The sequence below is a fragment of the Schistocerca piceifrons genome, chromosome 4, assembly GCF_021461385.2.
Source record: "Schistocerca piceifrons isolate TAMUIC-IGC-003096 chromosome 4, iqSchPice1.1, whole genome shotgun sequence".
In the NCBI taxonomy this organism is placed as follows: Eukaryota; Metazoa; Arthropoda; class Insecta; order Orthoptera; family Acrididae; genus Schistocerca; species Schistocerca piceifrons.
In genome coordinates this window covers 241363653-241382420 of record NC_060141.1, presented here as the reverse complement: position 1 = coordinate 241382420, position 18768 = coordinate 241363653, and the positions used below count along the sequence as shown (strand labels likewise).

The following is an 18768-nucleotide window of genomic DNA, read 5'->3' as shown; positions in this document are numbered from 1 at the left end:
AGAGCACGTTGGGTGGCACGGGATACATGTGGACGTGCATTGTCCTGTTGGAACAGCAAGTTCCCTTGCCGGTCTAGGAATGGTAGAACGATGGGTTCGATGACGGTTTGGATGTACCGTGCACTATTCAGTGTCCCCTCGACGATCACCAGTGGTGTACGGCCAGTGTAGGAGATCGCTCCCCACACCATGATGCCGGGTGTTGGCCCTGTGTGCCTCGGTCGTATGCAGTCCTGATTGTGGCGCTCACCTGCACGGCGCCAAACACGCATACGACCTTCATTGGCACCAAGGCAGAAGCGACTCTCATCGCTGAAGACGACACGTCTCCATTCGTCCCTCCATTCACGCCTGTCGCGACACCACTGGAGGCGGGCTGCACGACGTTGGGGCGTGAGCGGAAGACGGCCTAACGGTGTGCGGGACCGTAGCCCAGCTTCATGGAGACGGTTGCGGATGGTCCTCGCCGATACCCCAGGAGCAACAGTGTCCCTAATTTGCTGGGAAGTGGCGGTGCGGTCCCCTACGGCACTGCGTAGGATCCTACGGTCTTGGCGTGCATCCGTGCGTCGCTGCGGTCCGGTCCCAGGTCGACGGGCACGTGCACCTTCCGCCGACCACTGGCGACAACATCGATGTACTGTGGAGACCTCACGCCCCACGTGTTGAGCAATTCGGCGGTACGTCCACCCGGCCTCCCGCATGCCCACTATACGCCCTCGCTCAAAGTCCGTCAACTGCACATACGGTTCACGTCCACGCTGTCGCGGCATGCTACCAGTGTTAAAGACTGCGATGGAGCTCCGTATGCCACGGCAAACTGGCTGACACTGACGGCGGCGGTGCACAAATGCTGCGCAGCTAGCGCCATTCGACGGCCAACACCGCGGTTCCTGGTGTGTCCGCTGTGCCGTGCGTGTGATCATTGCTTGTACAGCCCTCTCGCAGTGTCCGGAGCAAGTATGGTGGGTCTGACACACCGGTGTCAATGTGTTCTTTTTTCCATTTCCAGGAGTGTATTTCGAATTACTTAATGGTGTCCGAAAACTTTTGATCAGATAGTGTATGTAGTGGTTACTTACGCTGCAGTGTCCGCCTGCTTAGCCAAGTGGTAACGTGTATGCCTACCATGCAGCGGGCCCTGGTTTATTCCCAGTCGGGTTGGAGATTTTCTCTGCTCGTGGACTGGGTGCTGTGTTGTCCTAATCAGCATCACCGAAACGTAAGTAGTCCTCATTTTGGCGTCACCTAAACTAAGACTTGCAACTCGGCGGCCGAACTTCCGCGGTTGGGGCCTCCCGGCCATGAATGCCACACGATCGTTTCATTTTGTGTACGCCTCCGGTAGCTGAATGGTCAGCGTGACGGATGGTCAATCCTATGTGCCCGGGTTTGATTCCCAGCTGGGTCGGGCAATTTTCTCCGCCCAGGGCCTGGGTTTTGTGTTGTCCTCATCACATCCTATCATCCTCATCGACTGCAGGTCCCTGAAGTGGCGTCAAATTGAAAGACCGGTACCTGTCGAACTGTCTGCCCGACTGGGGGCCCTAGCCATACGATTAAATTTTTAAAAAAATTAATTTTGTTACTTACGCTGCACACTTTTCAGAGCCACATAGTAACAAAAAACTAAATAGTTTTTCCTTGATGTAGATTCTTCAGGAACCTTTTGGCTGCGGTTTTTTTTTTTTTTTTTGTACAAACGCGCGATATTCAGGGGCTAGAAGTTTCTACCATGGAATATTATCAATAACAATAGCGCAACATATATCATCGTAATACTGATTTTTGGAGTCTGGAGTCTTTCGCACCTGTGTCAATAACATTTGCTTTTCAGACGATTGCACAACTTTTCTTGGAGTGCCCATCACTGCACTGCTGAAGTTGAGACTTCAAAGAGCAACCGACCTGCTTGTAGCACACTCAACATGGAACAACCTGTCTGTCAGTTGAGAAAGGGTCATCCGTCATAACACAGGATCTTAATTTGGATGATAACTCTGATACATGAAGAGGCCTTATGAACACAAACGATCATAATCTTTAAAGAAGTACTAGTTGGGTTACTTTTCGGGGCACATGCACTCCTTAATTCTGAATCGGTGGTAATCACTATTAGTGGGGAAACTTTGGTCTACTAGTCTTCTGTTTATGCCGCCCCTAATCTCGACAGCACATGAAGCCCTTTAGTACACAGAGCAATGGCCACGCACCCTATTGTTAGTACGCACTGAAGTGACAAAAGTCATGACATACCTCCTAATATCGCGTCGGACCTCTTTTTGCCCGGCGTAGCGCACAAACTCAACGTGGCATGGACTCAACAAGTCCTGGGAAGTCCCGTGCAGAGGTACTGATCCATGCTGCCTCTACAGCCGTACATATTGCGAAAGTGTTGCCGGCGAAGGATTTTGTGCACGAACTGACCTCTCGATTATCTCCCATAAATGTTCAATGGGATTCAAGTCAGATGATCTGGGTGGCTAAATCATTCACTCGAACTGTCTAGAGTTTTCTTCAGACCAACGCGAACAATTGTGGCTCGGTGATAAGGTGCATTGTGATCCCATAAGAATTCCGTCGTTATCAAATGAAGTGCATGAATGGCTGTAAATGGTTTCCAAGTAGCCGAACATAACTATTTCCAGTCAATGATCGGTTCACTTGGACCAGATAATCCAGTCCACACAATTATACAGCCACCACCAGCTTGCATAGTGCCCCGTTGACCACTTGGGTCCATGACTTCGGAGGTCTGCGGCACATTCGAACGTTGTCATCAGCTCTTACTAACTGAAATCGAGACTCATCAGACCGAGCTACGGTTTTGCAACCCGTCTACCGCCATCAGTATATGTGTACATTGCTACCCCGTGACATTCGTCACCTCAGTGTATCTGCTTTGCTTCTGAGAAATTAAATTCCAAATTTTAGAAAATGAAGCAAAGCGCGCCCTTTATAATCTAACTCATAGTGCAATGAACCACTTTTTATTGCCCCATAACGTAATTTTTAAACATAATTTACTTCCTGTCTTCAACCATTATGGTACGTCGGATTCTGATATTTTTCTAAGGGAAGGTACGGGGAAACAGAAGGATAGTAAAAAAGCGTAAGTAATATGCAATACTATGTGCCATAAAGTTAAAATATGTAGATAGAACATGTAATTATAGTGAAATATGTAAAAATGCGAAACTTGAGTTTCTCCCAGTGTATAAAATATTCACATAGCATACACGAATGTAGCTGAGTGACGTCTTACAGAATCGCCAATACTTCGACAGTTGCACACCCTGTCATTTTCAAGCCACGAATGCTGCAAGGAAGCGCTGTGCAAGGGAATTTAAAACCGCGATTCACAGATCATATCCAGAAAGATAACACAAACACGAGCACACGCACGCACACACACACACACACACAAACACACACACACACACACACACACACACATACACACACACACACACACACACACACACACACACACACAACATACACACTTGTAAACATTAGTGCTACCACACAGCGAAAGGTGAGCGATGTCAGAAATTATCGATAGTGAATGTTAAGAAGCCCCAGGTGACGTAGCTTTAAATCTATCCCTCTGTTTTTTGACAAGAGAGAGAGCAGGATTCCACAAAGAATTTAAGAGTGGAACCCTGCTTTCTCCCTTGCCAGATAACGGAAGGACAGAGTCAATGCTACCTCACACTGTGCTTTTTAATACTCACTTCCGGTAATTTATGAGATTTCACACTTTTGTTTCTGAGGTGGTGCTAGTGCTTACAGTGTGTGTGCGCGCGCGCGCGCGCGCGCGTGTGTGTGTGTGTGTGTGTGTGTGTGTGTGTGTGTGTGTGTATGTATGTGTGTGTGTGCGTGTGTGTCGGTGTGTGTAGACGCGACCGTGCGTGCGTTCCTGTGTGCCCGTGTGTGTTATCTTACTGGATATACTCTACGAATCGAAGTTTTAAATTCCCTTGCACAGCTCTTCCTTGCTGCATTCCTGACTTCAAAATGACAGGGTGTGCAACTGTCGAAGTATTGTCGATTGTCGACGACGTCACTCAGCTACATTCCCGTACATTATTTGAATTTGTAAAAATGCCTAACGAAAAAATTGAATGTATCACCGTTGTCAACATAATTTTGGAAAAATGGCTCTGAGCACTACGGGACTTAACATCTGAGGTCATCAGTCCCCTAGAACTAAGAACTACTTAAACCTAACTAACCTAAGGACATCACACACATCCATGCCCGAGGCAGGATTCGAACCTGCGACCGTATCGGTCGCGCGGTTCCAGACTGTAGCGCCTAGAACCGCTCGGCCACACCGGCCGGCATAATTTTTGAACATTCACACTGTCTATGTGCGTAAAAATGAAGGAAAAGAATATGTTATTACATAAATTTTGTGCTTTTCTCATAACTAATGCAAAGTTGGTGACGATCAAAAATGAAAGAGCAATAGGTGCTGTTTTTGATTCCGTACAGCAGACCTACTCTTACGAACCCATTTGTGAAATAACAATTTTTAAAAAATTGTAAAATTCATAAACATCGCATTAGGAACAAAGTGTCCTTAATCCTTAACTTTAATTTACTCTTCCAAAGAAATGAGAAAAGTAAGGAGCCATAAAATTATTTTTTTTTTTAAAGTAAAGAACTGACCCGGTGTTTGCGTGTCGCCTTTAACCGAGCGCCAGTCGATATTGTAACAGACGTCAACTGTACTGCACAAAACAATTAAAAGATCACTTTTTCGAAACCCCGCAATTGTCTCCCATTGCGATGCAGAAGCTTGAAATTTGGCTCAAAGTTGGACGCAAACTTCCTCTGTAATGGTGCAAAAGCGTGGCGCCCTGCGATGTCACCCTCATGCTCGACGTCGCTTCAAACAGCAAGGTGTCGACACGTGCGAAAACAATTCACTGGAGATGTAAATGAATGACATCACATTGGCACCAAATTTCATCACAATTCTGCCCAACGCCACCGTGAACGTGTCAGACGATGTGAAGGTCGTCATAACTCCGTCTAATGACGCCTATGTGAACAATCGTGACGCCCATCGTTGCAATTACATGCTTTTCTGATAGGTGACGGAGGAAAATATTTCAGACACAGCGCCACTCGAAATCGACACGAAAAGGCCAGGAGTGTGTGTGTGTGGGGGGGGGGGGGGGGGGGGGGAGGCATAAAGGTTATCAATGAAACAACTCCTTCCCTCGGGATATTGATTCCAATAGATTTCCTGGTCGAAAACAACAGTTCACAGTGCGATGAGCAAGAGGACGATGTTCTTGACAACCTATGACACTGCTGACATGTTCTTGACTATCTACAACAGTGCTGGCACCTTCCACACGTTTCTACCTTTCTCTAATGACATTGTGAGGCTGCATTCCCACTGAATGTACTCGCACCACTTTGGAGCGCAGTGCGACCGCAATTTTTGCTCTCATTTGCAGGTTGAAACCACTACAGATCGCTAAAAACCATTAGACAAAATTTGAATATGATCAGAAGCAGCAAAGAATGTTTATACATTTCCAGTCTTCCTGTTTTGCACCCTTCTGAGGCGTTATCACAAGGGGGTGTGACACTGACACATATGTGAAAAACTACACAGGGTCCATCTAAGACACTGCCCCAGTATGACAACACCCACGCTGGCACCCACCACGTTTCTTGAGAGTTTTAAAATTGTAATTGTGCTCAGACAACCTCTGAAGTAGTCCTAGGCGCCTACAAGCAGGCATCTGGGATTGGAGGTGTATTGAAGGATTGCCTACGAGCAGGTGGCTCGGACTATTTCACAGGGTGCCTCGGTATAGGTAAACTTAGTAAAATTCTCAATAAAGTTGGATGGGTGCCACCAAGGGTGCTGTCGAACAGGGTGGTGGGGTGCTCTTACAGGAATCCTTTGCCACTTTTTATTCACGCATACCTCAATGTCACAATCTCTCGTGATCACGCCACAGGTGGGTGTGAAACAGGAGGGCTGAAAATACATAATCACCCTATGCTGCTTCGGAACACGTTCAGATTTGGTCGAATAGTTCGCCTACGAATCTTCTGGCCTTCGTGATTTATGTAGTAACCTTCTTAGTGTCCATAAAACCTTTCTTTAAGCAGACTGACTTCTTCTGCAGTTCTTTAGTTTCACAATACTCCCTGTTCGAATTCTTGGCGCTTTGTATATCCGCTCCATACCACTACTTGCAGCGGCCCCTAAGTTATCTCTACGTTCGCATTGTGCGCCAGCCTCTTCGCAAAGTGTCCTTTCTTAAGCAAGGCTACGCCATCCGCCAGGCTATCCTCTTCGTGTCTGCAGAATGCATCTCTGGCCCTCTCTCTATGAGGTCCGAATTTCTCCTCGTGATGGGCCTCTGGCGCTGAGAGTCGATCAAAATGGCCACTGATGGATGTATCGTAATGCAGATCTTAACTCTGAACAAGTGGACTGAGTAAATTAATCTCTACTTGAAAAGTGCACCGTGATTGTCAACAGAAAAGGTGAGATTCTGCAACACGATAATGCAAGGCCTCTCTGTGCAAGACGAACTCTGGAAAACTGGGGTGGCAGGTATCGCCTCACCCCCCATATATTCCAGATATTGCGCCATCGGATTTACATTTATTCCGATCGCTACAACATTTTCTAAGTGGAAAAAATATGAAAATTTGCATGATGTCCAAAATGCCATCTCTAAGATTTTTTCTCAAAAACCAGTTGATTTTTATCAACCTATCAGTGAAAATTTGCACACTGTAGTACGAGGTTGTTCATAATCAGGGTGATTACATCACTGACTAAAAATCAAAACTTGTTAACAGTTTACCTGTTTAAATTTAATCTATAAAAGCGACGTTACTTTCCAACCCCCTAATACAATAAGAAAAAATTTAGTAAATTACTTGCACATAAACAAATAATAAATTTCATATAGCTCACAGCTTGATGCAAATATTTTTAACTAGTATGGTATGAGTGACGCATATTTCAGTTCAAATTAGTGCTGCCATCAGTAAGTGAACACAAATCACTCCGTAATTTCTCTTTCGTATCACTCACAAAATATTTTCCTTTTCCGTTGCATACATAAAAATGTTGACTGTCTTTATTAATTTTCAACTAGAATCAAGTCAAATATTCTAAAATTTAAGTACTTGCTGGTGAGTTCTCTTCACGTATAGTGTACAACTTAGGCAGCTTAACAGTGTCTTATGATTAACAAGTCAGTATAGCATTAGAAAATATTTTTTTTTTGTATTTCTGTTTCACTTTCTCCGACAGAAAATGAAATAATTTGTACACTATCATCTTAAAACGTAGCTAATCACAGATATTTTACACGTACTTTCATGCTTTCCTCTGATTTTAATAGATAACACGTTTTTATTGAAACTAGAGTAATGCAATAGATCTAGTTGTTTCTGCTTACCCTAAAATCTTTAAAGATCTCAGGAATTACCTTAAATGGAAATAAATAGTTTCTTCTTTTAATGTTGAACATTGGAACAAGATTCAGAAATTTATTTCCGTTTCGGAGGAATATCTGTGTAGTTCTTCTTCTGAAGGAAAAACAACCCATTTCTTTTTCACTACATTTAGATCTATTGCGTAGAAAAATGTTCTCAAACCGCCGGTAAGACGGGAAATTTTGCTCCGTTCATAGTAAAACTCTCCAATTTATACTTTTTAACATGAAGTGTAATAATTTATAATATATGTGGTCTTACAAATGTATAAAAACCTACAAAATGGTAACCATACACTCCCAACTTAGTAGAAAGAAGAGCGACAACACAAAGCTCACTTGGTCAGTTGCGGTGAATTCACAACCTAAGTAAGTAATGCTCCAAAAACTTTACACACTTCAAAAAAAGATTTGCATCACCCCAATTCCCAGAACGTTGACTGTGGATATTGTATCGCAAACACAGTCCCTTGGACTGTTCAGAGATGTCACTAAGCCCGCCCAAAGATGTAAACAACCATACATGAGCAGCGCCTATTAGACGGAGGGGGTCCCACAGCCGATCAGTTCCAGTCATTCCGCCAGGAGGTACACGGCTCGTATTGTCTGTAGTTCAACCACGCCTAGACGATCAATACCGAGGTTCGATCGCTTCCGCATTGTTAATTTGTGCCAGGAAGGGCTCTCAACAAGGGAAATGTCAAGGCGTCTCGGAGTGAACCGAAGCGATGGTGTTCGGACATGGAGGAGATACAGAGAGACAGGAATTGTCAATAACATGCTTCGCTCAGGCCGCCAAAGGGCTACTACTGCAGTGGATAACCGCTACCAACGGATTATGGCTCGGAGGAACCCTGACAGCAACGCCACCATGTTGAATAATGCTTTTCGTGCAGTCACAGGACGTCGTGTTACAAATCAAACTGTGCGCAATAGGCTGCATGATGCGCAACGTCTCTCTCGAGAGCCATGGCGAGGTCGATCTTTGCAACCACAACACGATGCAGCGAGGTACAGATGGGCCCAACAACATGCCGAATGCCCCGCTCAGGATTGGCATCACGTTCTCTTCACCGATGAGTGTCGCATATGCCTTCAACCAGACAATGGTCGGAGCATGTTGGGAAGCAACACGGTCGGGATGAACGCCTTAGGCACACTGTCCAGCGAGTGCAGCAAGGTGGAGGTTCCCTGCTGTTTTGGGGTGGCATTATGTGGGGCCGACGTACGCTGCTGATGGTCATTGAAGGCGCTGTAACGGCTGCACGATACGTGAATGCCATCCTCCGACCGATAGAGCAACCATATCGGCAGCATATTGGCGAGGCATTCGTCTTCATGGACGGCAATTCACTCCCCCATCGTGCACATCTTGTGAATAACTTCCTTCAGGATAACGACATCGCTCAACTAGAGTGGTCAGCATGTTCTCCAGACATGGACGACGTGACCCACCAAGCACTCGGAGGGATCTACGCCGAATCGCCGTTGAGGAGCGGGGCAATCTGGATCAACAGTGCCTTGATGAACTTGTGGATAATATGTCACGACGAATACAGGCATGCATCAATGCAAGAGGACGTGCTACTGGGTATTAGAGGTACCGGTGTGTACAGCAATCTGGACCACCACCTCTGAAGGTCTCTCTGTATGGTGGTACAACACGTAATGTGTGATTTTCATGAGCAATAAAAAGCGCGGAAATGGTGTTTATGTTGATCTCTATTCCAATTTTCCGTACAGGTTCTGGGACTCTGGGAACCGAGGTGATCCAAAACGTTTTTTGATGTGTATATTTCAGTTTTCTGATGTTTGGTCTTACTTTTCGTAAATAGTTATTCTCCTCGTTATTTGAATGAAGCTAGTAGAGTCAACAGTGAGGGGTACTGTTAGAGTCATGAGTACTGTTTATAATATAGACGAGTTAATAGTTCAAAGCTATAAGCTTGTAGCTTTTGTTAGTGCTTCTGTTAGTGCAATGAAATTTTATTAAACGTTATGTTCGTATATTACATAGATCGTGGATTAACACGTTTAAAAATATGAGTACATATTTCTGAATAATCGCCCAACACTTCATCAGTGCTACAGTTCCGGCTTGGTCTTAAACCGGCCCTGTGCTCCATGCGGGTGCGTTTCTCTGGAGCCGACCTGATTCTTTGAGAGTATTATGTAAACTGAGCGTGTAGAAGGGGAGGGGGAGGCAGAGAAAGGAAAGGAAAGGGAAGGAACTATTGATGTAATCTGAATCGAGACTTCATCTGGAATTGTTAGCGACGAGTGAAAATGAGTACCGGACCGGGTCTCAAACCCTTGATCTCCTGCTGAGTAGGCTGTCTCATTAACCACTGTGCCACACACACCAGTTTTTATCGCAATTGTGCAAACTATCTCGGCGCGCATTCTGGACATCACACGTTCCCACATAGCGCCACTTATCCGCAATCCCCGTCAATGTGCTTCATGATCGCTACTGTGAGATTCCTGCAGGAGGTGAAACGTAATCATGCATCTGCACTGAATGTGGTGTTTATTACCCATCAGGGCGAATCAGTTATATGAGTGCGTGGTGTCTGTTCATCCGAACATGGCCCTTCAAGGCGAATCAATTATATAAATGTGTGGTGTCTGCTGTCTCAGGAAAGTCCAAAGAGCAGAAACCATACATTCATATAATTGATTCGCCTCGACGATCAATGAATCCACCACCTTCAGTGCCGATGCACCGTTACGTGCAACCTCCTGCGGGAGTCTCAAAGTAGCGAACATGGAGGACACGGACAAGGACTGTGGATAGGCGGGATTGGGTGGAAATGCGGATTGGCCGGGAGGTGCGCTGAGATAGTCCGCACAATTGCGGTAAACCGTGTGTCTGAATGGTGAATTGGTTAAGGCAATTGCCTTGTAAGCCGGAAATTCTGAGTTCGAATCTTGTCTGGCAAGCATTTTCGCTCGTCGCCGCCGATTCCTCATGAAATCCCGGTGTAGCTGACATCAATGGTTCATTCCTTTTCGTTTCCTTTCTCCCCTCTCCACCCTCAATTTACACTATTGGCCATTAAAATTGCTACACCACGAAGATGACGTGCTACAGACGCGAAATTTAACCGACAGGAAGAACATGCTGCGATATACAAATGATTAGCTTTTCAGAGCATTCACACAAAGTTGGCGCCGGTGGCGACACCTACAACTTGCTGACGTGAGGAAAGTTTCCAACCGATTTCTCATACACAAACAGCAGCTGACCGGCGTTGCCTGGTGAAACGTTGTTGTGATGCCTCGTATAAGGAGGAGAAATGCGTACCATCACGTTTCCGACTTTCATAAAGGTCGGATTGTAGCCTATCGCTATTTCGGTTTATCGTATCGTGACATTGCTGCTCGCGTTGGTCGAGATCCAATGACTGTCAGCAGAATATGGAATTGGTAGGTTCAGGTGCGTAATACGGAACATCGTGCTGGATCCCAACGGCCTCGTATCACTAACAGTCGAGACGACAGGCATCTTATCCCCATGGCTGTAACGGATCGTGCAGCCACGTCTCGATCCCTGAGTCAACAGATGGGGACGTTTGCAGGACAACAACCATCTGCACGAACAGTTCGACGACGTTTGCAGCAGCATGGACTATCAGCTCGGAGACCACAGCTGCGGTTACCCTTGACGCTGCATCACAGACAGGAGCGCCTGCGATGGTGTACTCAACGACGAACCTGGGTGCACGAATGGCAAAACGTCATTTTTTCGGATGAATCTAGGTTCTGTTTACAGCATCATGATGGTCGCATCCGTGTTTGGCGACATCGCGGTGAACGCACATTGGAAGCGTGTATTCGTCATCGCCATACTGGCATATCACCCGGCGTGATGGTATGGGGTGCCATTGGTTACACGTCTCGGTCACCTCTTGTTCGCATTGACGGCACATTGAACAGTGGACGTTACATTTCAGATGTGTTACGACCCGTGGCTCTACTCTTCATTCGATCCCTACGAAACCCTACATTTCAGCAGGATAATGCACGACCGCATGTTGCAGGTCCTGTACGGGCCTTTCTGGATACAGAAAATGTTCGACTGCTGCCCTGGCCAGCACATTCTCCAGATCTCTCACCAACTGAAAACGTCTGGTCAATGGTGGCCGAGCAACTGGCTCGTCACAATACGCCAGTCACTACTCTTGATGAACTGTGGTATCGTGTTGAAGCTGCATGGGCAGCTGTACCTGTACACGCCATCCAAGCTCTGTTTGACTCAATGCCCAGGCGAATCAAGGCCGTTATTACGGCCAGAGGTGGTTGTTCTGGGTACTGATTTCTCAGGATCTATGCACCCAAATTGCGTGAAAATGTAATCACACGTCAGTTCTAGTATAATATATTTGTCCAATGAATACCCGTTTATCATCTGCATTTCTTCTTGGTGTAGCAATTTTAATGGCTAGTAGTGTACATAGCATGTATCACAGCTGCGGGTTCCGCATGGTGTGTTGTTTCGGACGTGTCCGAAAGAACCGGCACCATGCAGTCATACCTTTGAGAGTAGTTCGTAGTGAGTAAGCGGGCGTCTGTGATTGCAGCTCTGAGGAACGGCGGCCGGCTGCCGTACGTGTGGCTGGCGGCTGCCCTGCACGGCCTGGTGGTGGAGGCGATGTCGTACAGCCTGGAGGACGTGGACAACTTCTGGCACGCGCAGGCGCTCGTCATCTTCCTCGGCCGCCGCCTGCCCCTCCACATCATCCTGCTCTGTAAGTAGCCAAGCCCACTGCCCGTGCTCTGCTCCGCTGATTACCTGCTACTGTCTAAGCCGCCCTTCACAAGCTCAGGTCTGTCGGAGCAGACCAGTTCTCAACGATCGTCTGCATATCTGGTCTGGAGCATTCAATTCGCATTTACACCTTCCAACCACAATGCAGCTTTAGCACAGTCCTGAATCAGTAGACCGCGAACATAGAGTATGGCCAAATTAAGTGAATTTGTTTATAACTATTCTACCTAGTAAAATGAAAAAGACCAGTGCAGATAATATGGACAAAAGAGCGGTTTCTAAACCGTGTAACGCTGTCGCGCGTTAAGCTTTAGAAGGGTCTAAAACTGAAAAAGAATATTTCTTTAACTACCTAGAGCAAATAAACATTCTTTGTGTGGTTGCAGTATGTTACACCTCATACAAGGAGAAATGACGGTGTAGTGTTTTCCCTGAGGCCTGAGAAAAAGGAATAGTTAAGCCAGTACCTAAAAAGTAACATTGCCACACACACACTCTCCAAGCGTGAGGTGGAGTGGTTGTGGTCGTAGTAGTGCATACCCCTCAGATGCAAAATTATAGCCCTGAGATACGAAGTTAAAGTCCCTTTGATTAGAAAACGGAGTGTAGCTCCCTATGCAATCATGCAAATTTACTTTTCAGAAGGTAATGAAATAGTCCACCTGAATTTAACGGGGTTAGGCCCACCTTCACAGATTAATAACCATGCGTGAAATACACAGGTCAACCACCACGCAGCACCACATACTTGTTAAGAGAGACACCTAACTCTTGAATGAAAATGTGCGCTATTGAAAAATGCTATTTAACTTCCTTAATGTGCGTTCAGATGGGAAAACCTTCAACAAGATGACCATGAGTGAAAAGTTAAAGAAACTTTTATGTTTAACTTAAATCTTGATACCAATTCTGGGATCACGTAATAAATATTGTCAATGTCCAAGCCAAAAGCATATCAGAAAGTGCTGATAAAAAGTGAAATCAGAAGAGCAAACACCGTACAAAAATGCAAAACGCATCCTGCAAATCAAACAACTAACTCCCGTCATCAATTACCACAACGACTAACTCCGCGAAGTTAACAAATACTACACCCCGACTCATACATTGAAGCGCCAAACAAACTGGTATAGGCATGCGTAATCAAATATAGGAATATGTAAACAGGCAGAATACAGCGCTCCAGTCGACTATGCCTATATAAGACAAGTGTCTGGCGCAGTTGTTAGATCGGTTACTGCTGCTGCAATGATAGTTTATCAAGATTTAAGTGAGTTGGACATGGTGTTATAATTCACGCACGAGCGATGGAACACAGCCACTCCGAGGTACCGATGAAGTAGGAGCTTTCCCGCGCGACAATTTCACGAGTGTACCGTGAATATCAGGAATCCGGTAAAATATCACATCTCCGACATCACTGTGGCCGGAAACAGATCCTGCAAGAACGGGATCTACGACAACTGAAGAGAATCGTTCAACATGACAGAAATGCAACCCTTCCGCAAATTGTTGCAGCTTTCAATGCTGGGCCTCAACAAGTGTCAGCGTGCGAACCATTCAAGGAAAAAATCATCGATATGGCTTTTCGGAGCCGAAGGCCCACTCGTGTACCCTTGATGACTGTACGACACAAAGCTTTACGCCTCGCCTGGGCCCGTCAGCACCGACATTGGACTGTTGATGACTGGAAGCATGTTGCCTGGTCGGACGAGTCTCATTTCAGATTGTATCGAGCGGATGGACGCGTACGGGTACGGAGAGAACCTCATGAAGCCATGGACCCTGCATGTCAGCAGGGGACTGTTCAAGCTGGTGGAGGCTCTGTAATGGTGTGGGGCCTGTGCAGTTGGAGACCCCTGATACATCTAAATACGACTCTGACAGGTGACACGTACGTAAGCATCCGGTCTGATCACCTGCATCCATTCATGTCCATTGTGCATTCCGACGAACTTTCGAAATTCCAGCAGGACAATGCGACACCCCACACATCCAGAATTGCTACAGAGTGGCTCGACGAACACTCTTCTGAGTTTAAAGAGTCCCGCTGGCCACCAAATTTCCCAGACATGAACATAATTAAGAATATCTGGGTTGCCTTGCAACGTGCTGCTCAGAACAGATCTCCACCCCCTCGTACTCTTACGGATTTATAGACAGCCCTGCAGGATTCATGGTGTCAGTTCCCTCCAGCACTAATTCAGACATTAGTCGAGTCCATGCCATGTCGTGTTGTGGCAGTTCTGCGTGCTCGCGGGGGCCCTACACGATATTAGTTATACGTATTACCAAAAGAACATCTCGGTTACCCATTCATAATGTTAAGAGACCTGGAGAGTACTGTGGGAGCATAGAAATATGAATAAAATTATGTAGGGTGGCGCTACATGAATAATTAAGCCGCCTTACAGAAGGACTTGGAATATATAGTCCACGTCCAGGTAACCAGCTGCAGACAACCTACTAGACGAACACCAATCATGTTGTCATAAACATTGCAGCTCAACACCTACCTTATTAAAGGTAAAAGATGACCTGAAGTTTGTCATGGATGGACAGTAGGCGACTGTCATAATTTCTTAGATTTCAGAAAATCCTTCAACACTGTAGACTTCGACATTTTATTTGCCTAACTCAGTAGCTCAAATTTCTCATCACGTGCAACAAAATGGCTCCACTCGTATCTGACGTGTCAACAGCAATGCATCACATCTGGTGTCTGGTACCATAAAGTCACAAAGGAGACAGTATCAGGCGTTCCCCACTGTTCAGCATTACGTCCTATACTCTTTTCTTTGTGTATCAATGATGTGTCATAAATTCTGTCCTGTTGCAATCACCAAATGTATGCTGATGACCTCCAGTCGTATGTAAGTGCAAAACCAATAAACTTCAGGACGCCTTCTGAGAATTGCAGCATTGACCTGTGTATACTATCAAAACGGGCACAGAATATAGGGTTAAAGCTCGACCCATCCGAAACTCAAGACCTACTGGTTGGTCATTGTAGGCTCATTAGCCCTAAATATCGGGAATCCCTGCAATCTTTAATCCTAAATGGGATAGACATCAACTTCTCTCGCTCAGCAAAGAGTCTAAGAGTAATAATAGATGAGAAACTAAATTGGACTGAGATCATAACTGCAATGTGCAAGAAGGCATCTGCGTCTCTCCATGCCCTACAAAAATATAGAAAGCTCTTCTCTTTTGAGCTGAAAAAGAAATTTGTACAATCGCTTATACTTTCAGTTATTTATTACAGCGATGTTACCCTGCTAGATCTGTCCATGGAAGCTCACGGCTCCTATAAAAGGTTGTAAAGTCGTGTGTTCGATATATCTGCAACATTAGACTGTTTTGATCACATTTCACCATCATACATACAATTATCCCGGTTGTAAGCACACAAAAGCAGAGATTTCCATACACTCTGTCTCCTCTACTATCTTATCATCGTACACACACCATCATCTCTCTCTTCGGCCTTAACACTCTTGTCTGAACAACATGGAAGAAACACCCGTTCCCCACAGAGCAAATTCCATCAAGCAGCCACTTTCTCAAAGTCCTTTTCTGCAACAAGGATCCGACTCTAAAAAAATCTCCCTCATTGTTTTAAAAAAAACTATGTTACATCTCCAGTTTCAAAAGACAGTTAATGCCACATCTACCTAAGCCACAGTAATGTCTACCTTTGTACCTGCACACACTCGTTATCCAGCTACATCCCTTTTTCCAACCAGATCTTCCCAATTATCTAGTGCTCTTAGCTGGTGCAGTCTACATAAATTTCCCTTCGCCGAAACTCGTTATATCAGAAAATAACAATTTTCTGCGCCTATCGATACTTTTTATATCTGCCACTATCGTTATTATTATCATTGTCATTATTATTCTTCCTTTCTTTTCTCAGACGTTATGTCTGGTCAAAAATGGAAAGTGACGCGGACCTTGATCAAGCGTGACTTCGTTTTAACTGTACGGTATATGTTATATTGCATTTAGGAACTTTCGGGTAATTGAACATGTATCAATAATTACGGATTATTATTATTATTATTATTATTAGTGGCAGCAGCAGTAGTTGTTGTAATTCCAGTATTAACTTTAAGAGTTCTTAGTCAGTACTGTTTATAGAGATTGTCTCTAATACACTCAAATCATTTATTACTATCCGTCGTATTAAAATTACATTTATTTCTTAGATAACTATGTGGTAAAAATGTTGTATTTGTGAAACGCTTGTCCGATGTAATAGTGGGTCTGAAGGCCCTAACCCATTAAGATTAAATACACTCCTGGAAATGGAAAAAAGAACACATTGACACCGGTGTGTCAGACCCACCATACTTGCTCCGGACACTGCGAGAGGGCTGTACAAGCAATGATCACACGCACGGCACAGCGGACGCACCAGGAACCGCGGTGTTGGCCGTCGAATGGCGCTAGTTGCGCAGCATTTGTGCACCGCCGCCGTCAGTGTCAGCCAGTTTGCCGTGGCATACGGAGCTCCATCGCAGTCTTTAACACTGGTAGCATGCCGCGACAGCGTGGACGTGAACCGTATGTGCAGTTGACGGACTTTGAGCGAGGGCGTATGGTGGGCATGCGGGAGGCCGGGTGGACGTACCGCCGAATTGCTCAACACGTGGGGCGTGAGGTCTCCACAGCACATCGATGTTGTCGCCAGTGGTCGGTGGAAGGTGCACGTGCCCGTCGACCTGGGACCGGACCGCAGCGACGCACGGATGCACGCCAAGACCGTAGGATCCTACGCAGTGCCGTAGGGGACCGCACCGCCACTTCCCAGCAAATTAGGGACACTGTTGCTCCTGGGGTATCGGCGAGGACCATTCGCAACCGTCTCCATGAAGCTGGGCTAGGTCCCGCACACCGTTAGGCCGTCTTCCGCTCACGCCCCAAAATCGTGCAGCCCGCCTCCAGTGGTGTCGCGACAGGCGTGAATGGAGGGACGAATGGAGACGTGTCGTCTTCAGCGATGAGAGTCGCTTCTGCCTTGGTGCCAATGATGTCGTATGCGTGTTTGGCGCCGTGCAGGTGAGCGCCACAATCAGGACTGCATACGACCGAGGCACACAGGGCCAACACCCGGCATCATGGTGTGGGGAGCGATCTCCTACACTGGCCGTACACCACTGGTGATCGTCGAGGGGACACTGAATAGTGCACGGTACATCCAAACCGTCATCGAACCCATCGTTCTACCATTCCTAGACTGGCAAGGGAACTTGCTGTTCCAACAGGACAATGCACGTCCGCATGTATCCCGTGCCACCCAACGTGCTCTAGAAGGTGTGAGTCAACTACCCTGGCCAGCAAGACCTCCGGATCTGTCCCCCATTGAGCATGTTTGGGACTGGATGAAGCGTCATCTCACGCGGTCTGCACGTCCAGCACGAACGCTGGTCCAACTGAGGCGCCAGGTGGAAATGGCATGGCAAGCCGTTCCACAGGACTACATCCAGCATCTCTACGATCGTCTCCATGGGAGAATAGCAGCCTGCATTGCTGCGAAAGGTGGATATACACTGTACTAGTGCCGACATTGTGCATGCTCTGTTGCCTGTGTCTATGTGCCTGTGGTTCTGTCAGTGTGATCATGTGATGTATCTGACCCCAGGAATGTGTCAATAAAGTTTCCCCTTCCTGGGACAATGAATTCACGGTGTTCTTATTTCAATTTCCAGGAGTGTATATAGATAATGAGAAAATCGATAAGTGCTTATGAAAGACTTATGGTGACGTTGAGGTACTTGGAAAATGGCAGAAGCTTTGGTGATCTCAAATTTTCTTATGTGATATCACCTGCATTGTTGAGCCGCATCATCCCATAAACATTTCGTGCCACATCCATAGTACTAAAGCAATTCATTTGGTTTGCACATCTGGTCCACGTCAGTTCAAGCGCCGCCAGATTCCGTTCAGACCGAACGCAGACAGTAACTCAGAGAAATTTTTCAGTCGGCTATTCTTTCACGCGCAACTGTTCGTCTGTAGAAACACTCTCTGTACAGACAAGTCGGTGCAAATACCAGAAAGTGTAGGTGTGCAGTTCACAGTCTTCTCCTACAGCGTTCTGATATTATTGTATCAGAGATCTTGTTCGTAACAGGTTTTCATCCAGTCTTACTAAAGGAATGCAGAGTATCAGATCATGACACCAAGAGAGTATAACTTGAACGGTACCTTCCGAATGGAGAATGCTCACTACAGTTGTACCACAGAGATCGGTATTGAATCTACTGCCGTTGTTGTTATAAACAGTGTTAAAAAAAAGTATTACATATTTTGAGAGTTGGTAATACGGACCAAAACAAGACAAAAATGTCCAGTACACATGAACTGCAAAATGCATACTTAAGGAGATATAAATTCTTGTTCACCTTCGCTGCTGTGAAACACATCTCTTCTTCTGCAAACTCTTTGCTATTACGAACGACTTACAGAATGCGGTAAACAAATAAAGACACATTCCTTTGTTAT

General features: G+C 45.9%; 1 protein-coding gene across 1 annotated transcript in view; it reads left to right on the top strand.

Annotated features, from left to right (window-relative positions):
- The window catches only part of LOC124795509, a 129430-nt gene that overhangs the window by 43018 nt on the left and 67644 nt on the right, over window positions 1–18768 (top strand). The window contains exon 3 of the mRNA XM_047259572.1: window positions 12074–12241. Within this exon, the coding sequence (XP_047115528.1) occupies window positions 12074–12241 (168 nt within the window). The remainder of the gene's footprint in view (window positions 1–12073; window positions 12242–18768) is intronic.